The 25,149-nt window shown below is 41.0% G+C and overlaps 1 protein-coding gene across 3 annotated transcripts in view; it reads left to right on the top strand.

Moving 5' to 3' along the window:
• The window catches only part of LOC111147253 (RAS p21 protein activator 2), a 124,999-nt gene extending 111,156 nt beyond the window's left edge, over window positions 1–13,843 (top strand). For all 3 annotated transcript variants that reach the window (XM_022503185.1, XM_022503192.1, XM_022503179.1), the window contains 5 exons: window positions 4,872–4,954; window positions 6,066–6,274; window positions 7,184–7,287; window positions 7,604–7,793; window positions 10,877–13,843. In XM_022503185.1, coding sequence (XP_022358893.1) covers window positions 4,872–4,954; window positions 6,066–6,274; window positions 7,184–7,287; window positions 7,604–7,793; window positions 10,877–10,907 — 617 coding nt within the window. In that variant the 3' untranslated portion in view covers window positions 10,908–13,843. The remainder of the gene's footprint in view (window positions 1–4,871; window positions 4,955–6,065; window positions 6,275–7,183; window positions 7,288–7,603; window positions 7,794–10,876) is intronic.
• The last annotated feature ends 11,306 nt before the right edge of the window (window positions 13,844–25,149 follow it).

Genomic DNA, 25,149 nt, shown 5'->3' with positions numbered 1-25,149 from the left:
GGTGGAACATTCAGAACACGCATAACATTTATCAGTTAGGTTTGCTGTCTTATATGGGCATAGTACAAGGCACCCTAGAAGAATTACAGTAGTAATATAAAAGATCACTGATCACCATAACAGATATAATAATACTGGGAAAGTTTGAAATATTAGGAGAATTACCAAAATGTGACACAGACACAAAAAGAGCAAATGCTCTTGGAAAAATGGTACCAATAGACTTGCTTGATGCAGGATTGCCACAGACCTTCAATTTATAAAAACCACAGTATCTGTGAAGTGCAATAAAGCATCACACAATAAAATGAAGTATGTTAGTATTAAACTAATTCTTTCATAGAAAACAGTTAACTTGGAAGAATATATAAGACAACTCTGAAGGATTTGACCCTCAAAAATGGGAAACATGTTGGAATATATTACTGTATACCTTCTCTCTCTGAGGCACTCCTAGCCTGTACTGTGTGAGATGGCTGAAATTCAAGTAGGAAGCCACAGTTTTACTGGCTTGAGGTGTTAGAAGATATAGTTCAAGGCTGCCAGAGAAGGTGGAAATTGAGGAAAAAGAGGATGAGCCTTCCAATCTGTATATGAACTCCCCAGAAATCCTTGGCTGACTCTTCAACTGCTTATGCAAGGGAATTTCAAAGCAGCTGCTGAAAAGCAGTAACAGGAAGGATTTAAAATGGTGAACAGAAATTTCAGTTTCTTTTCTCCCCAGGAGAAACATTTTGGAATTTTAGAAGGGCTTAATGAACACCCTGGGGTTTTCATTGAAATAGCAAAAAGGCAGTGGCTCAGCAGTAAAGGCTGTTCTAAGATTAAGAATAAAGTATAAAGCCAGGTCTCAGAGTGATCAATTAATATAACTGTTTAAGGTAAGGTAACTGAATCCAGTCTCTACATAATGTCATTCATTATGTCCAGTATACAATGAAACATTAACAAGTTTGAGCAGAAACAATAGAACAGGACACATAGTCAAGAGAAAAAGTAGTCAGTAGAAGTAGGCCCCTATGTAATTTTCATGTTGGAATTGCAGACATGAATTTTAAAGGTATTACAAGTACTTCAGACACTTAATGTTAAAAACAGTCATGAGTAAAGAAGGATTTCAGTAAAAGAAACATTAGAAACTATTAAAAGGAATCAAATGGAAATCTAGAAGTGCAGTATTTCAATTGAAATATTAAAGAGAAGTTCAGGGAACTTGAAGGTAGATTAGTAGAAATTATCCAGTCTGGAAACACAGAGAAAAAAGACTGGGAGAGAAAAAAAAGAAAAAGGAAGAAACAATAGAACCTCAATGGCTTTTGGAACAATATCAGACAGTCTAACAAGGTTGGTGTCAGAAGGAGAGTAGAGAAAAAGAGTAGAGCAGAAAAAATACTTAAAGAAATAATGGCCTCAAATGTGGTGAAAAGCATTATTTTACAAATCTAAGAAGGTCAGTGACCTCCAAGTGTGATAAATACAATGAAAATCACACTTAGACATACAGTAATTAAACCAGAGAGATACAGAAAATCTCAAAAGCAGAAGAACAGAGGACAGGTTGCATACAGGAGAACAACAATACATTTGTTGTATGTTTATCTTAATGTCTGCAGTTAATCAAAGTCCCCATTCAATTAGGAAAAGAATAATAGGATGCTTTCAGTTTGTTATTTTCCCAGGCATCTCCCTAATGAAGTCATGTGGCTCTGTAAGACTACGTTCTCTTTTATTTTTGCCTTTTTTACATTATACTTTCATAATTTTCTATCCATTTTGTCAGTTTTGCTGATTTCTTTGCCCAGCACTATTTCTTACATATTTGCCTTTTCCTGCATTTATTATTTATTTTGCAAGAGTGCTTCCTTAAGGAATTATTTCAGTAGGCTTATGGCTGATAAATTTTCTGAGTCCATGCATATTTTTTTTAAAAAGTCTATTTTACCCTTATTCTTGAATGATAACTGGATTTAAAATCACTTTCCCTGAGAACTTTGAAGATACTGCTCCATGGTTTGCTGGTTTCCATTGTTGCTGGTGAAAATTTTGATGTCAGGCTGATTGTGTCTTGATTCTTCTTCCTAGTAACTCTTAGGAATTTCTTCAGCCTTCAAGTTCTAATATTTTACTGCCCAGTGTGAGATTACAGACTTTTTCCTTCCATGCTGCTCAGCACTTGTTGGATTCTTTCAGGCTGGAGGGTTTTTTTTGTTTGTTTTGTTTTTGTTTGTTTGTTTGTTTGTTTGTTTTTAATCTCTGGGACATTTTCATGGGTAATTTTCTCCTGAACACTCTGTTCTGTTTCTGGAATTCTTATTAGGTATTGAAACTTATACATCCATCCATCATGGCTCTTAACTTTGTAAACTTTCTTTGTCCTTTTCTTTATTTCTCCTTTTTTACGGTATTTTTGGAAAGTCATCAGTATAGTCTTCTATTTTAGTAATCACCTTGCAATTCGTTTCAGTTAACACTAGTAACTGTGAAGTTAACTCTTTTGACATATGCCTGGGAGCAATATACTTTCTCTGCATATGTTATGTTATAACTTGCCCAGAATGAACAAATACAGCAGTTCTAGGGTATGTGATTGTGTATTAAATCTAAAGATAGAAACTTCCTGCAAAATTACCAAATTCTCTGGAATCTCTGTGGTGCTGCTCCATGTAGATCAGTACCCAGAGGCATTTTATTGTATTCCTCATTTCCACAGATGTTATTCTCTTTGTTTTATCTGTGTCCCTCTTTCAGGGTGCTGATTTCCCTCATCATTTGGTGATCTTTTTGGTGATTTGTTCATCTTTGTGTTTTTACAGTCTGTTCACCTGCTTGAGTGTTCAGTAGCTCACCGCCAGTGATTGTGAGGGAGGTACAGGACAAACTGCTGAGGGGCAAGGCTGCTTCTTGTCTTCTGGTGTGGCTGTTTTCCTTCCCTCCCGAGGGTTAGCAACTACCTGTGACATGGCACTGCTTTGCAACCCCAGTAGGAACATTACTGCTTAGCCTGGGATATAAACCTCTGTTGACTGCTGCTTAGTACAAGCTGAGGGAGGGGAGCTCTTCCAGATGCAGCTTACCTGTTAATCATCCTGATGTATGTCTGAGTGTGTGTGTGTCCTTGTGTCCCCAATACCCAGCTTTCTGTGTCCAGTGACTGGCTTGAAGCCCTCTTCTAACTACTCCCACTTCTGCAGATGTCTTTTCCTACATGTAATTTGGGCTGTGGCTTCCTTCAGTTTACTCTCCTCTCTCCCCCGCTGCCATAAATTTGATCTTGTCTGCCTCCAGGAGACTGCTGATAGTCTTTTATTTTCTCATTCACTTAGGATTTGTATTTGTGGGATTTAAATGTTGTTTCCTGAGAAAAGTTTTCCCTAACCATCCAGTTTAAAGTAACTTCCCAGCTACTTTCTATTTATATCACCTTAGGTTATTTTCATTATAGCATTTATCTCTACCTAACACTTGTCTTTTGTAAGTCTTTCCAGACCTAAATGCAGACTTCATTACTTCATTACTTCCAGACTACATTACTTCATTACTGCTGTATCCCAGGTGGTTAGAAGACTCTCTGGTATATACTAGACATTAAATGTATGATAGTTGAATTAAGTCCCTTTATTTTTTCTAAAAAATTGTACATCACATCTGCTTGAATTACACAAATTTTAGATTTTAAACCAGCAGCTGGACTTAATAGATATTTTAGGTTAACCTCTCTGTTCAAGACCCAAAACATTTCTTAACCAATTAATTTTTCCTTGACCAGAAAGCTATATATGAACCCATGGACCAGTATGAATGTAAAGTTCTTAACTTGCAGCACTTCAGTATACATGTCATTAAACGCTGGGAGAATTAAAGCAAAGCTTCAATTTTTCTAAGAACATTACAAAATGACAAGGAAAAGCCATAATTATATTTGGTTTTAGTTTCTATGACTATATGAGATACAGTACATTCTCAGGTAAATTGTAAATCGAAATGCATCATATCATAATGCCATATTATAATGGAGCTCCTTTAAAAGGCAAACTCAAATTTCTGTATTCGTAAATTAAGTGTAAAGGATTCACTTTACCAAATAAAGTTTTTACTCTTGTTCCCTATATTTCTTTTTTTTTTTTTAAAGATTTATTTTTTATTTATTTGACAGAGAGATCAGAAGTAGGCAGAGAGGCAGGCAGAGAGAGAGAGAGGCGGAAGCAGGCTCCCTGCCGAGCAGAAAGCCCGATGCGGGGCTCGATCCCAGGACCCTGAGATCATGACCTGAGCCGAAAGCAGAGGCTTAACCCACTGAGCCACTCAGGCGCCCTATATTTCTTAAGAGTAAATTTGGTAGTTCTAGTCATCTGACCAGCTAGTATATGATAGTAATAAACAGTTTTTCAATTTAAAATCATTGTTTTCAGGGTCAGTCCTTTAAGTATTAGACTGTTAAAATAGAAAAATCTGCTTAGCAGTCTGATTCACCCATTACGTGAGAGAACTCCCTGAAAGAAAATTACATATCTGGGCAAGTATTGACCAGGCCTCTACTACTAGGTATAGTATTTTTTTAGTTCCCATATAATTGTTACAAAATGCAGCATTTTAATTTTCTACATCAAGATCAAATTTATTCTCACATTTTTCCTTAAAAATGTTTTAAATTTTATATTGAAAATGGTGAAGAGAAAGTAACTTATAAAAAACAAGCAAAATTCATCAGTTCCTTAAAACAAAGAATACTTCCATGTATATCATTTGGAAATCTTTAGGTTACTTATATTCTTGCTGTGAAGAGGATGGCTTAAACCTTACAGAATTAACCTCTTACTTTGTAATTCTTATGGAAATCATTTTAATTTTGTTCTACTTCTTTTATTATTTAGGCAAAGATGCAATTTACACAATTCCAGTGAAAAACATTCTTGCTGTAGAAAAACTGGAAGAGAGCTCTTTCAACAAGAAAAATGTAAGTTACATGAATAATCATCCTTGATTGAAAATGTTCAAGGTTTTGTATTTGCCATTAATCATTAATATTTTAATTATTGGCTAGAATTTTCTTAAAATTGTCCATTATTTTTCCTGAAACTAATGTAACATCGTGTGTCCACTATACTCAGTTAAAAAATATTTTTTTAATTTAAAAAAAATTTTTAAGATTTTATTTATTTATTTGACAGAGAGAGACCACAAGTAGACAGAGAGGCAGGCAGAGAGAGAGAGAGGGAAGCAGGCTCCCTGCTGAGCAGAGAGCCCGATGCGGGACTCGATCCCAGGACCCTGAGATCATGACCTGAGCCAAAGGCAGCGGCTTAACCCACCGAGCCACCCAGGCGCCCAGTTAAAAAATTTTTTAAAGAAAATGTTTTAGGGGCAACTGGGCAGCTCAGTGGGTTAAAGCCTCTGCCTTCAGTTTGGGTCATGATCCCAGGGTCCTGGGATCAAGCCCCACATCGAGCTCTCTGCTCAGCAGGGAGTCTGCTTCCTCCTCTCTCTCTCTCTGCCTGCCTCTCTGCCTACTTGTGATCTCTGTCAAATAAATAAATAAAATCTTAAAAAAAAATTTTTTTTTTATATAAGTAAAAAAGTCCATTGTTGTTGTTGCTTTATATAGTCTGCCTAGCCTATTAAGTTAAAGGTACTTTTCTCAGTACTTCTCTAATCTGACCTTTCAACTCTTTAATAATATTATAGTCCTAGCCAATCTGTGCAATCTTATATATTGTATACTCAAGCCAATCGGGGTGATTTCCCATTTCTCTGTATTCTCCCACTGCTTTGTCCTTACTCATACTTTTCCTCCATCCACAGTTCCCTCCCTTTATTCCTGTTTATATGATAGTCCATTCTTTGGACATGTGTGACTTCTAAAAATTACATTCTGTTGTACTGCTTAGTACCATGTGACTCAGATTGTCCTTGGAACTAATTCACTTGAAAAGTAACAATTTGTAAGATACCAGAGCTGCAGTTACCTAGCCAAGCAAACTGTATTTCTTTTATATACCTTTTTTTCTTTGTACTGTGTTGGTTTTTTAGACTCTGTTTCTAACTTTTTATCTTAATTGCCTATGAAGATGTTCCAAGTAATACATATGGAGAAACCACTCTACGTCCAGGCAAATAATTGTGTAGAAGCTAATGAATGGATAGATGTACTCTGCAGGGTGAGCCGATGCAATCAGAACAGGCTCAGCTTTTATCATCCCTCTGCGTATCTCAACGGAAACTGGCTCTGCTGTCTGGAGACTAGTGAAAACGCTCTTGGCTGTAAGCCATGTACTGCGTAAGTTTCTTTCTGATTAAAAAAAGCAGTGTTTTAAGTGTGGTGTATCAATAGAATGGAATATTATCAGCCGTAAAATGGAATAAAGTATTGATACATGCTGCAACATGGATGGACCCTGAAAACATGCTAAGTGAAAGAAGTCAGAAACAGAGGCCATACACTATATGATGACTTTGATATAAAGTATCCATAATAGGTAAATTTATAGACAGTAGATTAGTGGTTGTGGTGGCCTGGAGGGAGGGTGGTTTGGGGAGTGCTAATGGATACCGGGTTTCTTCTTGGAGTGATGAAATTGTTTTCAAATAAATAGTGGTTGACACAAGTCAAAAAAAGTGGGGTTGGCATAAGAGACTCTTAATCTCACAAAACTGACTGAGGGTTGCTGGGGGGAGGGGGATGGGAGAGGGTGGTTGGGTGATGGACATTGGGGAGGGTATGTGCTATGGTGAGTGCTGTGAAGTGTGTAAACCTGGCGATTCACAGATCTGTACCCCTGGGGATAAAATACATTATATGTTAATAAAAAATTTTTTAAAAAATAGTGGGGTTGGTGGGGAGCACCATCGAAGTAGATGCACAAGCCTGAGCAAGGGAAGACTTCACATTCTCTTACTAGCTGTATGGAAAAGCCATTGTACCCTTATGCACTTAAGAAGAAATGTATTGCTTTTGTGATGAAGCATAGGTGTTATAAAAATGATCTCTCTTAGATTGGATTTTAGATTAGAGTTCCATAATGACCTCTCTTGGCCCCATTTTATTAAATTGACAAATGAGACTAGATATCTGAGTTTCCTTCTACAAAGTTCTGAGGTTTTGTTTTTTAATCTCAAGTCATCAAAAGTTTTTGGCATGTTAACAAAATGAAATGTTTCAATGTCTTTAATTTCATTTTTACCATAGAGGGGTCCCTGCAGACATCCAAATAGATATTGATGAAGACAGAGAAACAGAAAGAATTTATTCCCTTTTTACCCTCAGTTTACTTAAGCTGCAGAAAATGGAAGGTAAATATACAATTAGAATATTTTTATATAGCCATGATCCTTCATTACCAATTCCTGAAGTAATTGCATAGTTTTACCAAAATGTTACTTATGTGGACATTGATAAACTCCCAAAGGGGCGTTTTTCATAGATACTCACGAAGATACTGTTTTTGCATAAATGTGTTCATAATTAATGAAATGAAATATGTGGGTTATATGTGCATTACTAGGGGGAAGTCTTCCTAGCTTGAGACACTCAAATAGTTCTTATTATACTAAAAGTTACGTTTATGGAATTTAGTTTTCTGATCAGAGATTGTACTGCTCCTTTTAGAGGCTTGTGGAACTATAGCAGTCTACCAAGGACCACAGAAAGAGCCTGATGATTATTCTAACTTTGTAATCGAGGATTCTGTAACAACCTTTAAGACAATTCAGCAAATAAAAAGCATCATAGAGAAGCTAGATGAACCTCATGAAAAGTATAGGAAGAAAAGATCAAGTAGTGCAAAATATGGGAGCAAGTAAGTATTTTTAAGATACTTTAAACATGTTTTTAAACATTGTTTGAGATTTCAGCTACTACTCTTTACTCAAGCCTGACAGGCAGGTTCCTGCTTACCTTCGTCTTTCAAGACCCAGCTCAAAACCTTTCTCCTGTGCAAAAGCTCCCCTGGCCACTCACACAGTGATCTTTGTTTTTGCAGTTCTGCTGTTGTTTCATTATGCTGGTGCTGTACTTCCTCACCACTTTTAAGGTTAAAATTAATTATTTCATTAAATACATAGTAGCTTTTGTTTTTGTTTTGTTTTTACCCTTACTCTTCCAACTTAATATCTTCCACACTGTCTTATATATACTAAGTACTGAAAAAGAATTAGCCATGAAAATGCCAGAAGTGCTAGTCAGTTGTACAAGTCGAATTCTAGTTGGTTCTTTGGATCCATCTCAGATGTAGGTGACTGTTACAACGGATGACAGCAGGAGCATCTAACACTTCATCAGAAGCTTATTCCACCACCAGGCACTGTACCTATTTTACATCATATTCTGTAGAGTGTATTTAGAGTCTCCACTGAGGTGGCTTAACCAATAGGAAAAATTTTATTTTAATTTTTTTAAAGTTTTACTTATTTATTATTTGAGAGAGATAAAGAGCATGAGCTAGGGGAAGGGCAGAGGGAGAGGGAGAAGCAGACTCCTCATTGAGTGCAGAGCGTGAATCAGGGCTCGATCCCAGGACCCTGAGATCATGACCCAAGCCAAAGAGGGTCAACTGAGCCACTGAGGCACCCTGCAAGAGGACATTTCTAATATCACAAATTAAGTCCTAACTTCTCTAGTTGGTTAGACCAGCAACTCAGTATTGTTATCATGGACCATCTAGACACTTACCCGTCCTCAACAAGGTGATTTCTGTCATCCTCAGCTTCGTCCCTTCATGGTCATGGATGAGCTGAAACAGTTCACGATTTTTTGTATAGTAGTATCCAGAGGCAGAAGGACGTTATTTCCTTCTAAGAAAAAAGAACCTTATCTAAAGTACCCCCAGCTTTCCCTGGAACATAGGGCTGCACAGTATCAGCACTAGGATCAGTTCCGTTTGCACGAGGTCAATAGGGAGGAGATGGTTCTTAGACCACAATGTACACTGTCTCATTCATCCTCACATCAGCCCCACATGGTTATATTCCCACTTTACAGCTAGAGAAACTGAGGCTTGGAGATGTTAAGTACTTTGCCCAAGGTCATACCACTAATTAGTGAGGGGGCTTTGAATCCTGGCCCCACCATTTTAAGTGTTCTTAAAATAATGTGATCATTGGGGCACTTAGGTGGCTCAGTCAGTTGAGCATCTGACTCTTGGTTTCAGCTCAGGTCATGATCTCAGGGTCGTGAGATTGAACCCCACTCACCCTTTGCCCCTCACCCGCTTGCTCTCTTTTAAAAATGTGATTATTAATTATATTTGTGATTTATGAACAATAAAAATCAGTTTGACAGATACAAGTTCTCCCTGGATAGAAGGTTCAGTACATTAGGAAAGTTTATTGTAACCATCCGAATCCCATCTTCTCTACAGTAGTGTAATTGGTTCTCTTCTCACAGTGCTAATACAGTTTTCTTGAAGTCCCCAGAAATTTCCATTTGATGTCCTAGCCAGTGCTTGACCACTCTTCTTAAATAGTACCTGTCCCCTACCCCTGACAGACACACACACCCTGCCTTTTCCCACCTTTATTTTTCTCTATTAAAAAGTATCAGTCTTGGGGCACCTCAGTCGATTGGGTGTCTGCCTTCCGCTCAGGTCATGGTGCCAGAGTCCCTGGGATCCGCCCTGCCTTGGGCTCCCTCTGCCCTTCACCCCACTAGTACTTTCTCTCTTGCTCTCTCAAATAAATGAAATCTTTAAAATACACATATCAGTCTCTCAGGGTGCCAAGGTGGCTCAGTAGGTTGAGTGTCCAGCTCTTGATTTCCACTTGAATTGTGATCTCAGGGATGTGGCATCAACTCCCACCTCCATCTCCCCACTCAGTCAGAGTCTGCTTCTCTTCTTTTGCCCCTCCCCCTGCACACATAGGTGCTCGTGTTCCCTCTCCCTCTCTCTCCCCAACCATAAGTAAGTAAATAAATAAATAAGTTTTTTTTTTTAATCAGTCTATTGTGCAAAGTAGGTTCCTTGTTCATTTTACTTTCCCTCTAGCAGAAAGTAAGCTCCAGGGGCGCCTGGGTGGCTCAGTGGGTTAAGCCACTGCCTTCGGCTCAGGTCATGATCTCAGGGTCCTGGGATCGAGTCCCGCGTCGGGCTCTCTGCTCACCAGGGAGCCTGCTTCCCTCTCTCTCTCTCTCTCTCTGCCTGCCTCTCCGTCTACTTGTGATCTCTCTGTCAAATAAATAAATAAAATCTTTAAAAAAAAAAGAAAGTAAGCTCCATGAGAGCAAGGTTTTATCTATTTTGTTTACTGCTATATCCACAGCTCCTAAAATAGTGCCCAGCATTTAATAGGTGATCTTTAAATACTTTTTGAATTAATGAAATAAGGCTTTGAGAGAGATGCCTGGGTGGTTCAGTCAGTTAAGTGTCTGCCTTCAGCTCAGGTAATGATCCCAGGTTCCTGGGATCGAGTCCCACATCAGGCTCCTTGCTCATCAGGGAGACTGGTGCTCCCTCTGCCTTTGCCTGCCGCTCCCCCGGCTTGTGTGCATGCGTTCTCTCTCTCTCTCTCTGACAAATAAATAAATAAAATCTTTAAAAAAAAAAAACAAAAACGAAAAGGCATGAGAAATTATCAAATTTCTTACAAATTACAAATACTTAATGGATACTGTAAGATAATGTCACTTTTTAAAATGCTATATATTGGGGCGCCTGGGTGGCTCAGTCGTTGGGTGTCTGCCTTCGGCTCAGGTCGTGATCCCAGGGTCCAGGGATCGAGCCCTGCATCGGGCTCCCTGCTCAGCAGGAAGCCTGCTTCTCCCTCTCCCACTCCCCCTGCTTGTGTTCCCTCTCTCGCTGTTTCTTTCTCTATCAAATAAATAAAATCTTTAAATAAAATGTTACATATTCTAACTTGTGAAAAATGGTTTTCTTTTATTTTCTAGGGAAAATCCAATTGTAGGAAAAACATCTTAGAGTGTGACCAGCTGGTTTAGAGGAACTGGAAAATACTATTTTTGTTGGAGTTTGTCAGTTCATCGTTTATTTTGTTCCTGGTATTTAAGAATGAACATTGGCTTCAGTGTCACCTATATTCACATTGTATTTAATATTTAATAATTGAAAGTAACTGTTTGGGAATCCTGCTATTGATGCATTACTAGAGAATTTGAAACTCAAGATTCCCTTCGTATCTTATATGTCAAAAGCCATGTGTCTGCAGCTTCTTTTTAATAGAAAGAATCTTCCTAAAGAAGCTTTGTAACAAAAGGAGAACTCCTCCATAGCAAGAAACCATCTCTTCTTGTAACACTCCATGTTCTGTGGACTTTTCACTACCATTAGTGCCTGCTCTATACTGCCAATGTTATGTTTTACCAGAAAATCCAATCCATGACAATTCACAGCTTTCCATTTAGTTCATCTAGACCCTCCCTCTTCAAAAAGGAAAAAAAGATTTTTCCTTCCATCTGTTAGTCATTACAGATTATAGTAGGGACTTTCGAAAACTGCCAGAGCATCCTTGAAGGTTGGTAGATCCTTTTGCCTCTTTAAAGATGTAAACAGAACTCAGACAGGAGGAATCAGGGAACATGTATTGTTGTGTGCATCTTGTTTACATTTGGGATGAGTGATGGCAGATAAAATACAGTGAGACCACTAAATTTTTTTTCATTGTTTTAAATATCAGGTACTCGTTTTCTTGATTTGAAAGTTCGAGTTAACGTGACTTGTAAGGACATCTCTTCTGAAAAAGAAGAGACAGTAGTCAGTGAAAAAAGGTGGTGGGAAAAATCACTTGACTTCACCTGTTATTCCATGTTATTATAAGGGTCACCATAAGAACGCCCTCCTCCTAGTGTGAGGGTGAGAGCTAACTCAAGAACAGTCACTAGGCGCACTTTAATAATCTGGGCTGCCCCAGATTATACTTTAGATACTCTGTGGTATCTAATCTTTATGATCAGTTGAATGATCAGTGTTTAAGTCTAGAAATAGTGCTTTCTTGAAAATGTTTATATTTCATTACTGTTTTCTTATTGCCTACTAGCCAAATGGAGTTTGGGCAAGCAACGTTTGAATCCTCTTTTCCCCTAATAATTTACTTTTATCCTAAAAACCATAATTGTAAATAAGCAGTCGAAGCAAGTTGCCTCCTTGAAGATAAGAGGAATACACATTGCTTCATCAGTATTAAAAAACATGGTACTCTTATTTTGTCTTTTAAAATTTAAAACATTTTCTAAATGTGGTACTTTGAACCCTGGAGTATTTACATATTTCTGTTTAAAACTGTGACTTATTAATGTAAGTCTAGCTAGTAGTGCTTTTTTTGTTTTCCTGAGCATAAGCTATATATCAGGATACACTTTGCCAATTATGTTATTGGTGAGTAATTGTTTTTAAATTATATTGTTAATAGGGAATTTTTTTAAAGACCATTGACACACAATCAAAGTTCCATAACTGATTATAACTGAGCAATGTATTTCTCTAAATGACTTGTGAAGATCATTCTGTTTTATTTAAGAATCGGTCCTAGTCTCCATTATGGTAGGTTTATTCCTAGCCCACCTTAAAGACAAATTTGGAAGACTCCTTTAACTTTTATGAGCTTGTGTGTTCCATAAATTACACTGATTTATAAATGTGAAAGAATTTAACAATTTAATAAATTTCTCATTGCTGAATTTCATTCAGATTGAAAGTTTCTTTTAAGAATCTCTGAGATGCCTACCTGAAAAGGACACGTGAGCATTGCCAAGTACTGCTCATTATTCTTTAGTGGCTGTTTTAGTCCTCTGGTCTTTTTCAAGGCAAAATAAATATTTTTTAAGTATTTCTAATATCAAATCCCCAGTCATGATTGCTTTTAAAGATATGGCATTGTCAAAGGGACCAAGGCTATGTGAACACATAACTCTGAATTTGAATTCACATGACTTTTAAACAGCCTGTTTGACTGGAATTAATCAACTTAAAAGAGGTAATGTGAAATTAATTTTTTTTGAAAGTCTACTGAAATAAGAGACCGTGTCAGTAGGACCCTAAGATAACCTAGGTACTTGCTTCCAAGGGTGTCATTCCTCTGCTGTTACTTATGAGTACTTTGATCTTTGCTACCAGATCTGCTTTCTCTGCCTTCTCCACACTTGAAGAAAATACATGACAGCTCACTTCACCCTAAAAACCTGAAAACGCCTAGAAGGAGAAAAAAGATGATTTGGAGAAACTCTTTCCGTAAATGCAAGTTCTAGTTCTTAGTTTAGCCATTTCCATCAGTTGCAGTTGTGATCTGTTCCTGTTTGTTGTGGGTTTTTTAAGTTTGGTTTTTTAATATTCATTTAATAAAATGATGGCAATAGCAAAGTTTTTTACCCCCAGGAATATAATTTATCAAATTGAATGATTTTATTTGCCAAAGAAATATGTTTATAATGTCATGGGTAATGGTTAAATGTCAAGACTAAATTTTCCTTATTATTAAAAAAAATGATGAATGATATGACTTTTGTTTGTTTCTGAAACCTAATTTCATTCATTTATCAGAAAGGCTCTTTCATGCCAGGTTTTAGAAAACAGGTTTTTTCCCCCTTTTTTTTTTTTTAAGTAAAAGCACCTTTAATTTGTTCTAATGGTACATCCTGTAATGACAATGCTACAGAAAGCCTTTTTGGTGTCCTTACAGTATGCTAAAAATACAGGACTCATTCTAGAGTTAAATTACCTGTCTCGACCGATATTATCTGCTTCCACTTTTATTAACTTAGAAATTAATATGTAGCTAGTAAATATTGATTTTTACAGTGTCCAGTTTGAATATGTAAGTTATCAAAACTTAATGTAGTGAATTTGTGTAACCATGTTGTATTGTTGAGAATGTATTTTTATTTAAATTTTATTTTCTTATCAAGAATATTATAAAAATTAAAAACTTTTGTAACTGTCGCTTGGAAATAACTCAAATAAATTACAAGAAGCCTGTCTATTCTCTGTGAGACCTTACTTTCTTACTGATTTAAAAATTCTTAAAATTATTGCCTGTTAGGAAGGGAATAGCAAACGAGAAGTCCTAATAACAAAGAAGAACAAAGTCATCTGTTTTAAAAGGGCTCAGGATTCTTTTCTTGCACTTAACTTGGCTGATTTTTGATGGACTGTGGTCCTTACTCATTCATTCAACAGACTTGTTTTGAGGACCTATAGTATGGAGGGACTGTGTGGGATCCCTTCATTTCCAACAGCCATTGTATGGGAATGTATTCCACCCCTCTCTTGGTAAGTAGTTCAGAGCTGACTTTTTCAGCCTATGTTAGACTTTTTGAAAAACCCCATTTCTACTTTTCTCAAAAGCAGTTGACATCAGAGCTTCTGGTTACTCGGGTCCTATATTGACTCCTGTACATTACCCTGCCCGGTAACTTGACCATCAGTGCTGTCCTTCTGGGTGTTAGAATTTGATCATGTTGTGCCATTTTGCTGAATTGTCTAGAGAATATAAAGTATCAGCACCAAAGACCAGTTTCGTGGGTAACTTGTGCCCCCAAGGAGAGAAGCCAGAATACTTCCCTGTTAGTGCCACAGCAGCCCTCTTAGCATTTCTAAATAAACCTCCGTAAAACTTAGCCCTTGTAACTCCAGAAGAGTTTAAGGTTGATAAAGAGGAAGGAATCGGGCTCCGATTATCTAGGGATCCTACTTTTATCGAAATAACAGAATCCTACTCAGACTAACTCATGTATTAGAAGAAAACTTGTCAGGGGCACCTTGGTGGCTCAGTGGATTAAGCCTCTGCCTTCGGCTCGGGTCATGGTTTCAGGGTCCTGAGATTGAGCCTTGCATCGGGCTTTCTGCTCAGCGGGGAGCCTGCTTCCACCTCTCTCTCTCTGCCTGCCTCTCTGCCCACTTGTGATGATCTCTCTCTGTGTTAAATAAATAAATAAAATCTTAAAAAAAAAAAAAAGAAAACTTGTCAGAAACTTCAAAGACTTCATGGTATATTCTATAATGTAAACAAGCTAGTTCTTTAATGAGAGAGGGCGCCATACTTCGCCCTTCCAAATTGCATGATTCCAAAAGAGGAGACCCCTGAGGTCAAATAAAGTCCCTTTTTGTGTACACTAGAGTAAGAAGGCATAGCTAGCACTGCTGGATTCGGATTGCTGACACTGCTACTCCCTAGTCAGTGGCCTTCAGAGAATAACCTTTCTTGGATAGACATGACATGCTTCAACCTCAATCACCGATGTTCAGAGACTTTGGCCTTGATTCTTCTTAGGCATACTTACCTGAGATTTGATCTTCTGTGGCCAAAAGTTTCATTCTTCATCCATTTGACTTCTTAGCTTCGTGATACCATTTGCACCGTATTTTAAGCTTATGCCGATATTTTATGTTAGCCCCAGAGGTGGTGTAACCTGTTCACAGTCCTTTGAAGATTTGTTTTTTGCCTTGTATTTCAAATTCTCTTTGTTTCATACTGTCAGAAGCTTTGTGTTTTCCTTGTGTCAGTCTGCTTTTTGACATGGAGTTTAGTCCTCAAGTAAAGTTTTTGGTCATCAAGGAAGAATTCTGTTGCCTATAGTGAACAACATTGTTTTCCAAATTTAGCATATTTCTCAGCCAAGAACTGAGAAAGCCACACTCCCCATTCAAGAACCACCCATCATTTTAGATAGATTCTCAGTGCAGGATGGAGTAAATGAGGCAAAGAGGCCTATCAGAATCTCCCAAAGGAGACAAAGGGCTCAGGGGAGGGAAGGTATATAATTTGAAAAGGCATAGTCAATGTTATAAATTTTACACTTCAAAATACACACCTCTTTTCATTATTCAAACTACAGAAAAAGCTCAACAAAATCTTACTGATGCAAATGCATAGGAGACTGATTCTCAACCGGAGGCCCTTTTCAAAATGGAGCCTGAGATACTTGTGTTAATGTGGATCACGTTTTTAAAGTTTGAGAAACACTGGAATGGGGGCTGATGAATTAAATCCCAAATCCTGAGCCTGAATCTCAGTCCTAAATTCTCCATCAAAATATGTGTCGGGAGTGAGGATACTGCCAAAATCACTGCTTCGCTGGAGCTTACAACCCACAGGGAGAAGGAGGCCTGAATATGTATAAGCTGTCAGATGGTAGTTAGTATGATGGGGCACAACAAGGACAGGAGACAGGGAGTGCCACGCATGGGGCCCAAAGGTGTGGGGTGCACTTGGAAATTAGGTCATCAAGGCAGGCCTCCACCAGGAAGGAGAAATTTGAACGAGGAGGTGAGGAAAGGGAGTTCGATGGATGTGTGGAGAAAGATCCTCACAGAAGAAATAAAATGCAGGGTGTGCTCAGAGGCAGCAAGGACCTTAGTGTGGCCACAGCAAAATGTGTGAGGGGAATGGTAGGAGCCGGGTGGTAGAGGATATTGCGCAGTGAAATGACATGACCCACTGACCTTCTGTGGGTTGCTGTGACTGCTGAGTTGAGAGAGGTCTCAAGGGAGGCCTAGGAAGAAGTGGGAAAGCCAGTCAGCTAATATCCTAATCCTGTGAGGGATGGCGGCGGCTGGGCCCCAGGGTGATAGCACAGAGCATATGAGGAGTGATTAGATTCTGGGTAGAACTGAAGATGGAATCAATAAGATTTGTTGACACAGGAACGTGGGAGAAAGAAAGGAGTCTAGAAAGATCCAGTAGCCTAAGCAACTGGTTATTTACTGAGAAGCGAAAGACTGTAAGAGGAGGTTAGTTTGTGCTTTATCTGAGTGCATGGCAATGACTCCTAGAAAAGATTCATTTAAATTACTTAGTACCAGCATATATTGTATCTAGTTTTGTACAGTTATCATATCTTCCTCAGTAGATTGTAAATGATTCTTCCTGAGAGTGAAGAGGGGCTTATTGTACCCCACAGCTCCTCGCCCTTAGGTGAGGAGACTTAATGCACATTCCATGAATGAATGACTTACGATGGCTAATGATGGAGGAGCAGTGACGTCGATTGGAAGTCACGACTCAGCTAGAAACTACCTTTATGATCTTTGTCGGCTAACATCTTTAGGTTTGGTTCCCCTATACATGTAAAATGTTTAAGTTTTTGTCTTTGAAAACAAGGTGTTAGGCCCTTGCTATGCACTAAGCACTCTGCTAAACATGGGAGCCCTAAGATGAAGCCTTTAGGTTGTGGTCAAGCTAGAGACTGGACCAGAGTGACCTGAGGATCCTTCTACAAGTTCCATATGCAGACAACCCCCAGGGTCCCTCCCACTCACCCCTCCCCAACAGTTTGTGTAGATAATTTGATTCCTTCAGTGAATCTTTCCTGACAGAATGTGCCTTGCTTTCCTCCAGGGCTCCAAGACTATGGACCAATTGAGCAGCATTGACAGACCCTATAGACTGTATTATAATCCTCTTCCTGTCGTCCTTGGAGGAATTAATAGAGTTCCAGTCATTAATCAAGTCACTGATTTACAAATGAAACAGCCTGGTGTAGGAAAAGAGCCCAGCACCCAATTCTGCTTAAGCATTGAATTAATTAAAGAGACCATTAGACTGAGGTGGCTCTATATCATGGCTGCCTATGTAAGCAAACCAAAATCTAAGCCTATAAATGCCTCAAGGTTACAAAAGCAAACCCTAAGGACAGCAACGACAGCCACTAGGCTTTAAGCCATAAACCAGTCAATAATGTCCTTTCTTCACTTCCGCTTCTTCCCATATCTCTCCCCAGACTCCTGGTGCAGAGAGCTCCTAGCCACTTCCAGCTTGGCGCTGTCTGATTGGAACTGATTTTTGCTCCGATAAACTCTTAACATTTTTCATATGCTGCAGTTTATCTTTCAGCAATTTTTAGACAAAAGGCAGCCTTCAAAGAGCAAAGCTGCACTGACTTGTGACAGTAATTTTTTTTATTTATTTTTTTTTTTACATTTTTTTTAAGATTTTATTTATTTATTTGACAGAGATTACAAGTAGGCAGAGAGGCAGGCAGAGAGAGAGGAGGAAACAGGCTCCCCCTGAGCAGAGAGCCCGACGTGGGGCTCGATCCCAGGACCCTGGGATCATGACCTGGGCCGAAGGCAGAGGCTTTAACCCACTGAGCCACCCAGGTGCCCCTGTGACAGTAATTTTTATTTGGATTCGAATAAGGAGCCAAAGGGACTGACAGTTGCATTTTAACGTCACAGAGGGTAGCATTTTGGCTGATTATCAGCCCTTCCAGTGACCAAAAAAGATGAGGCACAGATCCAGGCCTTTTCCCTCTGGCTGGCTTTATGTCTTACAGCAAGCCCTCCCCCCTGCCCCTCCCATTATTTATAAGGAAGGAGGAGGAAGTTAAAACATGTAGCCCTTAGTAATGTTATGATCGTTTTGAAATTCAACTGGCACTTTTTGGTGGTGGTGTAAAAGAAAATAGCTGGGAGCACCTGGGTGGCTCAGTTGGTTAAGCATGGGACTCTTCATCTCAGCGCAGGCCCTGATCTCGGGGTTGTGAGTTCAAATTCCGCATTGGGCTCCATGCTGGGTGTGGAGCCTACTTTAAAAAACAAAAAACAACTAAAACTAAAGTGCTAAATTTCAAAGTCATTTGTAACAAGAAAATGAAGCAAATCATTCACTGTCACAGTTAAAGGCCCTATGAAAATTTCCATTTTAACATTTGAATTTGACATTAACATTTTATTTTTCTTAAATGCTTATGGAAATAAAAAGACTTGCTCAGTTTAAGAGGGACACAGGGTTGCCTGGGTGGCTCAGTCGGTTAAGTGTCTGCCTTCAGCTCAGGTCTTGATCTCAGGTTCCTGGGTTCATGCCCCTCATTGGGCTCCCTGCTCAGCAGGAAGCCTGCTTCTCCCACTCCCTATGTCCTCTCCCTGGCCTTATGCACGCACTCCCACTCTCTCTCTCTCTGAAATAAATAAGTAAAATCTTTAAAAAGAGAGAGCGATGGAAATGTATAAATTAGGCACTGCTTGAAAGTATTTTATCTACATATTGAGAAATATACAAAAACCTTTACAAACAGACCATGAAAATTCAATATGGAAGTAAGTCACATACCCAGCAAGTCGCAGTAACTAGAAGTGCCAAGATTCAGTTAACTTTTGTTTTTTCAGCCATCCTTGCAAACGTGGGGAGGGATTCAAGTTTCCAATTATAGATCAAGGGGTGTTTTCTCAAACCCAGACTGAATTTTCTTGCAATTTCCTTCAGTTCCAGTTCAACCAGCCCCATGAGGTAGACAATAGGGCAAGAGCTTGTCCTTTAGTCTCCTCTCCCCTGGAACCCTTGACTTGTCATTGTAAGGAGACAGAATGGGCTTGGGGAGGGGCCTCCCTGTGCAGGTACCCAGAAGAGCCAAAGAGAAACTTTCCTTTCTTCAGACCTGCTTCCTCTAAGAATAATCCTTTTCAGGGCATCTTCTACACTTTTTCAAATTCCCATGTCATTGGAACTTTATGAGCCAGGGGGAGAGAGTCCAGGCAACCCTTCCAGCCTCACCTGGCTCTGCCTCAGTACAAACCTTCCCTTCCAGCGTATCACTCAAACTCCATACTGCCAACTCGAGGGCCAGGTTCTGCTGCTAGACAGGAGGCTCTAAGTAGACCACAGTTCTGTGGGGGGGGGGGGCATTGATATGCATTTTATGAGCAATCTTACATAATTCTTATAATGAACCTGACATGAAGGGAGAATGTGCTGCCCAGAGAGGCCAAGTGACTGTCCCACTCATCAGTCCAGCCAGTGGAAGCCAGGGCAAGGCTTAGAAGAACTTGGAAGCAGGGGCGCCTGGGGGGCTTCTTAGGGCAAGCGTCCAGCTTTTGGTTTCCGCTCAGGTCATGGTCTCAGGGTCCTGAGATCGAGCCCCAAGTCTCCCAGAGTCTGCTCTAGATTCTTTCTCCCTCTGTCTCCCTCCACTCCTGCCCCTCCTCCTGCTTCCCCACACATGCAAGTGTTTGCTCTCTCTCTCACTCTCTCTCTCAAATAAATAAAATCTTAAAAAAAAAAAAAAAAAAAGAACTCGAAAGCCCCTAGTGACTGGCTGAGTGCCAGTAAGCTCCAGCTGCCACCCAGAAGCAAGGAGCAGGATCACAGGACATAGCCAGGTTCACAAACCAGCCTCCAAATGGGAGGGGCCCAGTGTGGGCATCAAGGACCAAGAAGCTAGATAGAGAAACAGGAAGTGGCAAGGATAGGCCTCTTGGTGTGGTCTGACACCAGACAATCCAGGAGTGTGCTCCTCTGAAGCCCAAAAGGGCCTAGAACTGAGGTAGGCATGGGGAGAGGACTGTGAAGGATAGCCACGGTAAGGATGGTCTGTGAGATGTCAGTGGCCAGGGGCCGGGGCCAGAACCCAAAGAATCAGGTGGGCCAAGGTGGCAGCACCAGAGCCTAGAGCCCTTAGGTCAGTCCTGTGAGTGCCCCGGGAGCTGCACTGTGCCTCATTTGCTAGACCCAGACAGTGTACTGTGCTGGAGTGCAGCCCGAGACACCCCTGCCCTCAAGCTGGGAAGCCATCTCCACCCTCATTTCCCCCACACTGCCTGCTCGGCTGCTCAGGGTGGCCACCCGGCAGGCTACTTGCCCCCCTTCCAGGCCCAGGTCTCAGGCTGACTAGGCTCCCCCAGCATGACGCTGGTTCCTAATAGCCACTTTCTTCCAGGCCTGTGGACACCCTCTCAGGCAACCAAGGTGGACTAAGTTCCCAGGCTCAAGCCTCAGGCTCCTTCCTCTCTCTGGCTGAGTCCCGAGGTCTGGGCTCAGACACCCTGGACTTCAGACAGTCACAGAGAATCCAGGATAAATCTCCCCAAACAGAGTCATCTCCACGGAGTGACCAAATCTGGGTACTTTCCAGAAGGTTGTCAACTACAGGCAGACTCTTGACCCCTGAGACAATTCCCCTTTCTGCAGGCCTGGGAACCAGCAAAGGGGCTTTTCTTAACCCTCCCAACTTATCCCCCCTATTTAAACCCAAACCCCCTGGGGAGGGGTCTCCAGTCAGGCCGCTGCAAGTCAGTTCCCAGCTGTGAATTAACATTTTAGGGGGTTTGGAGAGAAAGAGAAGCATTAGACTAGTGGTTCTCAAAGTGAGGTCCCAGGACAGAAAGCCAAATCCTGAGGCCCCGCCCTGACCGAGTCACAGCTAGGAGGCAGCCAGTGTCTGGTCAGTGTGTCCTCCGGGGGATTCTGACAGTCTCTCTCCAGCCGGAGAGCACCTGCTTCAGCCATTGGTGAGTGTGGGGGGCTGCAGGCGGCTGTTCTCCCTGACACTGCTGACAAGGGGAAACTAGCCTCCATGTCTGGGTGGAGAAGGCGATTCCTGGAAGCACCAGGTCATCCGCCGAAGCCCTTCTGACTTATCCTAGGTGTTAACATTGGGGGAAAGGCTCAGAGCTGCATCAAAGTGGCACAGAGCCATCTAAGATAAAAAATTCAAGTTCCCCAAATATTATCATTGGGAGTACTTAGGAAGGCTCTACTGTGGTGTCTTTTACACAAATATTGTGAGTCACAATAACTGTGTTTATCTTCTTTTTTCCTTCAGCAAATAAGGAAATATCTGTGGGGGTGCTGATATTTATTTTTGGATGAAGCATGATGATGTTGGAAATATTTCGTTCAGGATTCTAGAACACTGAAGCTGCCGGCAGTGCCCCGAGGAGGTAACTGGTAAATAATGGAGACCGTCCCTTTTACTCAAGGAGACCTCAGTGTGTTCTTCCTTGTTTAAAGTGACCCCGCTTCAGGCATCTGGCTTCTCAATAAAATGTGAGGTCAGGCCAGTGGGAAAGGAAAGGCAGTCCTAGTGGAGGGTGCCTGGCCCGACAATCCCAAATTAAATTGCCTCTTCCATGCCTCAGTCCCCCCCTGCTTCTCTGCCGCATGGGGGAGCCAAGAAGCCAGGTACAGCTCATTGAGCCAGGCCCTTGCTAGGGTGCTTACTGGTAGGACCATAAACCTCCTGCCTCAAAATCCTACTGATATCCACGGCTCCTGCACTTCATGTGAGAAGAAAAGAGGTGCTTTTTTTTTACACCTTTTTACACAGGATACAAATATCCTGTGACAATAGTGCAAGAACATCCTTACTGAAAACCTAACCCAGAGTGTCTGACCCAACAGCATCCCCTGACTCTGTGTTCTTAAGAAAAAGGCTGGATGCATCCAGTGTTTGGAGAGAATACTTATTTTTTTAAAATTGGATTGGAAGAAACAAGAACATACATCCACACGCAGACTTACAAGGAAGGCTCATAGCAGCTTTACTTGTAATAGCCAAAATATGGTAACAACCCGCATGTCTGTTAACAGGTGACTGGTTAAAAAAAAAAAACAAAAAAACATAGTTTATCCAAACAACGGAGCACTCACTGCTCAGCCAGATAAAGAGATGAGCTGCTAGCGCACGGACAGTGGGACTGACTCTCAAAGTAACTGCTCTGTACGAAATAAGCAGGGCAGAAAGAATATGAGCTGTGTGATTCATTTGTATAGAACTATAGGAAGAGTGGGGCGCCTGGGTGGCTCAGTCAGTTAAGCATCTGCCTTCAGCTCAGGTCATGATCTTGGGATCCTGGGGTTGAGCCCCACATCGGGCTCCCTGCTCACTGGGGAGCCCGTTTCTCCCTCTCCCCACTGTTTGTGCTGTCTCACTCTCTTTCTCTCAAATCAATAAAGTCCTAAAACAAAAAAGCAAACTAATCTATAGTGACAGAGGGCTGGCCTTGGGGGTAGGGAGGCCTGTGGGAAGGAGCACAAGGGCACGAGAGAAGGCGGGTGTGGCGATGGTTTCATGAGTGGTTTTTCACAAGTTAAAATTCATCAAGTGGTACACGTACAGATGTACAGTTTGTTGTATGACAACAATACATCAGTAAAGTTAAAAAAAAAAATGGGCTGGCAATTCTATTTCTTGGAGAAACTGGTCCCGTTTCTGCTAGAGTCCCTACTCTTCCTGGCTGGGTTAGAAACATGTGGATTTTTGTGGGGAGCTGTTGACCCCAACAGAGAGATGAAAAGTATTCCAGGACAACTGGTATGTGCGTTTGTGAGTATAAAGTGACGAGGAAAGAAGAAAAGGATCTCCTTTACAGCGACGGTGATATTGGTCATAATCAACAATGTGAGCATCGGTTATGATGAGGCCGAGTGTTTCACAAACATTACCTGATTTAGCGCTCACACGGCCCTGTGAGAAGGTACTGTTGAACCCACTTCACAGAGCGGAACACGAGATCTAAGGGAGGCTGAGTAAGTCCCTAAGGCGTGGCAGGGAGGTTCAGGGTTTGAATGGGTCTGTAAGACTGCACTCTGAGATATTAAATACGACTGTCTCTGCCTGGTGTGATCAGAAGTGAATTTTATTTTTTAATTTTTAAGTATTTCTCAAACTTGCTATCGTAAACATGTACTACGATTAACCAGCAGTATTTGAAAGCCTTTAAAATTATTATAGCCACTTTGTAGCAATACTTTTAAAATTCTTCTCTGGTAAGAATAATTCTGTTTATTAAGCCTGTCAAGTGTCACCTGATCAATTTCTTATTTATTTTTAAAGTTTTATTTATTCATTTAACCAAGGACCTTAAACTTGAGCATGCCTCAGGATCACTTAGACAGCTTGTTAAAACAGGTCATGGGGGCCAGCCCCAGAGTTTCTGATTCTATTTATTAATTTAACCCCTATTCTGCCAGGCAGTGCTGGAGGAAACAGAAACAGAAATTGAGAAGTTACTGGAGGCCAAGGTTAATGAACTAATAACCATTCCGACTGAGTCTGCACCTGAACCTCTATTGGAAACACTAGAGATGGGAGGGGCTTAAAGCTCCAGCTTTGGGAGCACCGGGGTGGCTCAGTTGGTTAAGCAACTGCCTTCAGCTCAGGTCATGATCCTGGAGTCCTGGGATCCAGTCCCACATCAGGCTCCCTGCTTGGCAGGGAGTCTGCTTCTCCCTCTGACCCTTCCTCTTCTCATGCTCACTCTCTCTCTCTCTCTCATTCTCTCTCTCAAATAAATAAATAAAATCTTAAAAAAAAAAAAAGCTCTCCAGCTTTGGGGTGTTCTGCTAAAGGCTGCTCACCACAGATTGCTAGGAGCTCACTTGCAGTAAAAGAAAAAAAAAATATGTTGGGTTTATGGACTTAAGAGCAGGTGCGAAAGCCCCTAGGGACTCAGGAGGGAGCTGTTAGAGGCTTCTAACAGGATGGGCCATCTGCTGGGTGACTCCTGCGGGCGTGAGGAACAGGGGAGGCTGTCCTAGAGTGCATGCTGTCAAGAAGAATGGAGCAATTTGGTAATTGGACATCTAATCTTATCTGGAGGGCGGAAGCACTAGAGTTTGTGCAACTGGTGAAGGAGCAGAAGTCACTCCTTTTTATCAGAAGAGGGGGTCATTTAATCACTTTTGTGTTTGGGGAAATGACCAGGTCTGTCTTGTTCCAAACACATGAGAGGGGGTAGGCTTGTCCAAACATCGCTGACCTGCAGTTAGGAAACCACCATCTGACTGCCAGCAGGGCTGGTTGTCACATTTTCGGTTCAATACCCAGAGTCGTTCTCAAAACCCCAAAGAGACTGTGTCTTTATTTCTTACCTCCAGAACCGCTGTTCTCTTCACAACAGTTACTGTGTGCGTCAGAGAGAGGTCAGCAATACAAGTTCTAAATAAAACAATCCCAATAAAAAAGGTAAAACTGGGGGACGCCTGGGTGGTTCAGTTGGTTAAGCAGCTGCCTTCGGCTCAGGTCATGATCCCAGTGTCCTGGGATTGAGTCCCACATCGGGCTCCTTGCTCAGCAGGGAGCCTGCTTCTCCCTCTGCCTCTATCTGCCACTCTGTCTGCCTGCGCTCGCTCGCTTGCTCTCTCTGACAAATAAATAAAATCTTTAAAAAAAAAAAATGTAAAACTGGTTCACTGCCTGCTTCTTAAACTTTGGAACTGAATGTCTGCACAATTTCTAAGGATGCGTCAGTCCAGGGATGGTTGGGTGGCTCAGCCATTTGAGCGTCTGACTTTTGGTTTCGGCTCAGGTGGATCTCTGGGTCCTGGGATCGAGCTCCAAGTCAGGGAGGGAGTCTGCTTGTCTCTCTCTCTCTGCTCCCCTCCCCCTGCTCATGCTCTCTGGCTCTCTAAAATAATCAAATCTTAAAAAAAAAAAAAAAAAAAATGCATCACTCCAGGAGTTCACATTTCCAAAAACCTCTATTCTACTGT

Source organism: Enhydra lutris, unplaced genomic scaffold (genome assembly GCF_002288905.1).
Source record: "Enhydra lutris kenyoni isolate GAN:26980312 unplaced genomic scaffold, ASM228890v2 scaffoldscaffold2, whole genome shotgun sequence".
Classification (NCBI taxonomy): domain Eukaryota; kingdom Metazoa; phylum Chordata; class Mammalia; order Carnivora; family Mustelidae; genus Enhydra; species Enhydra lutris.
The sequence above is the reverse complement of the archived record's forward strand: the minus strand, read 5'-3'. Positions and strand labels throughout refer to the sequence as shown.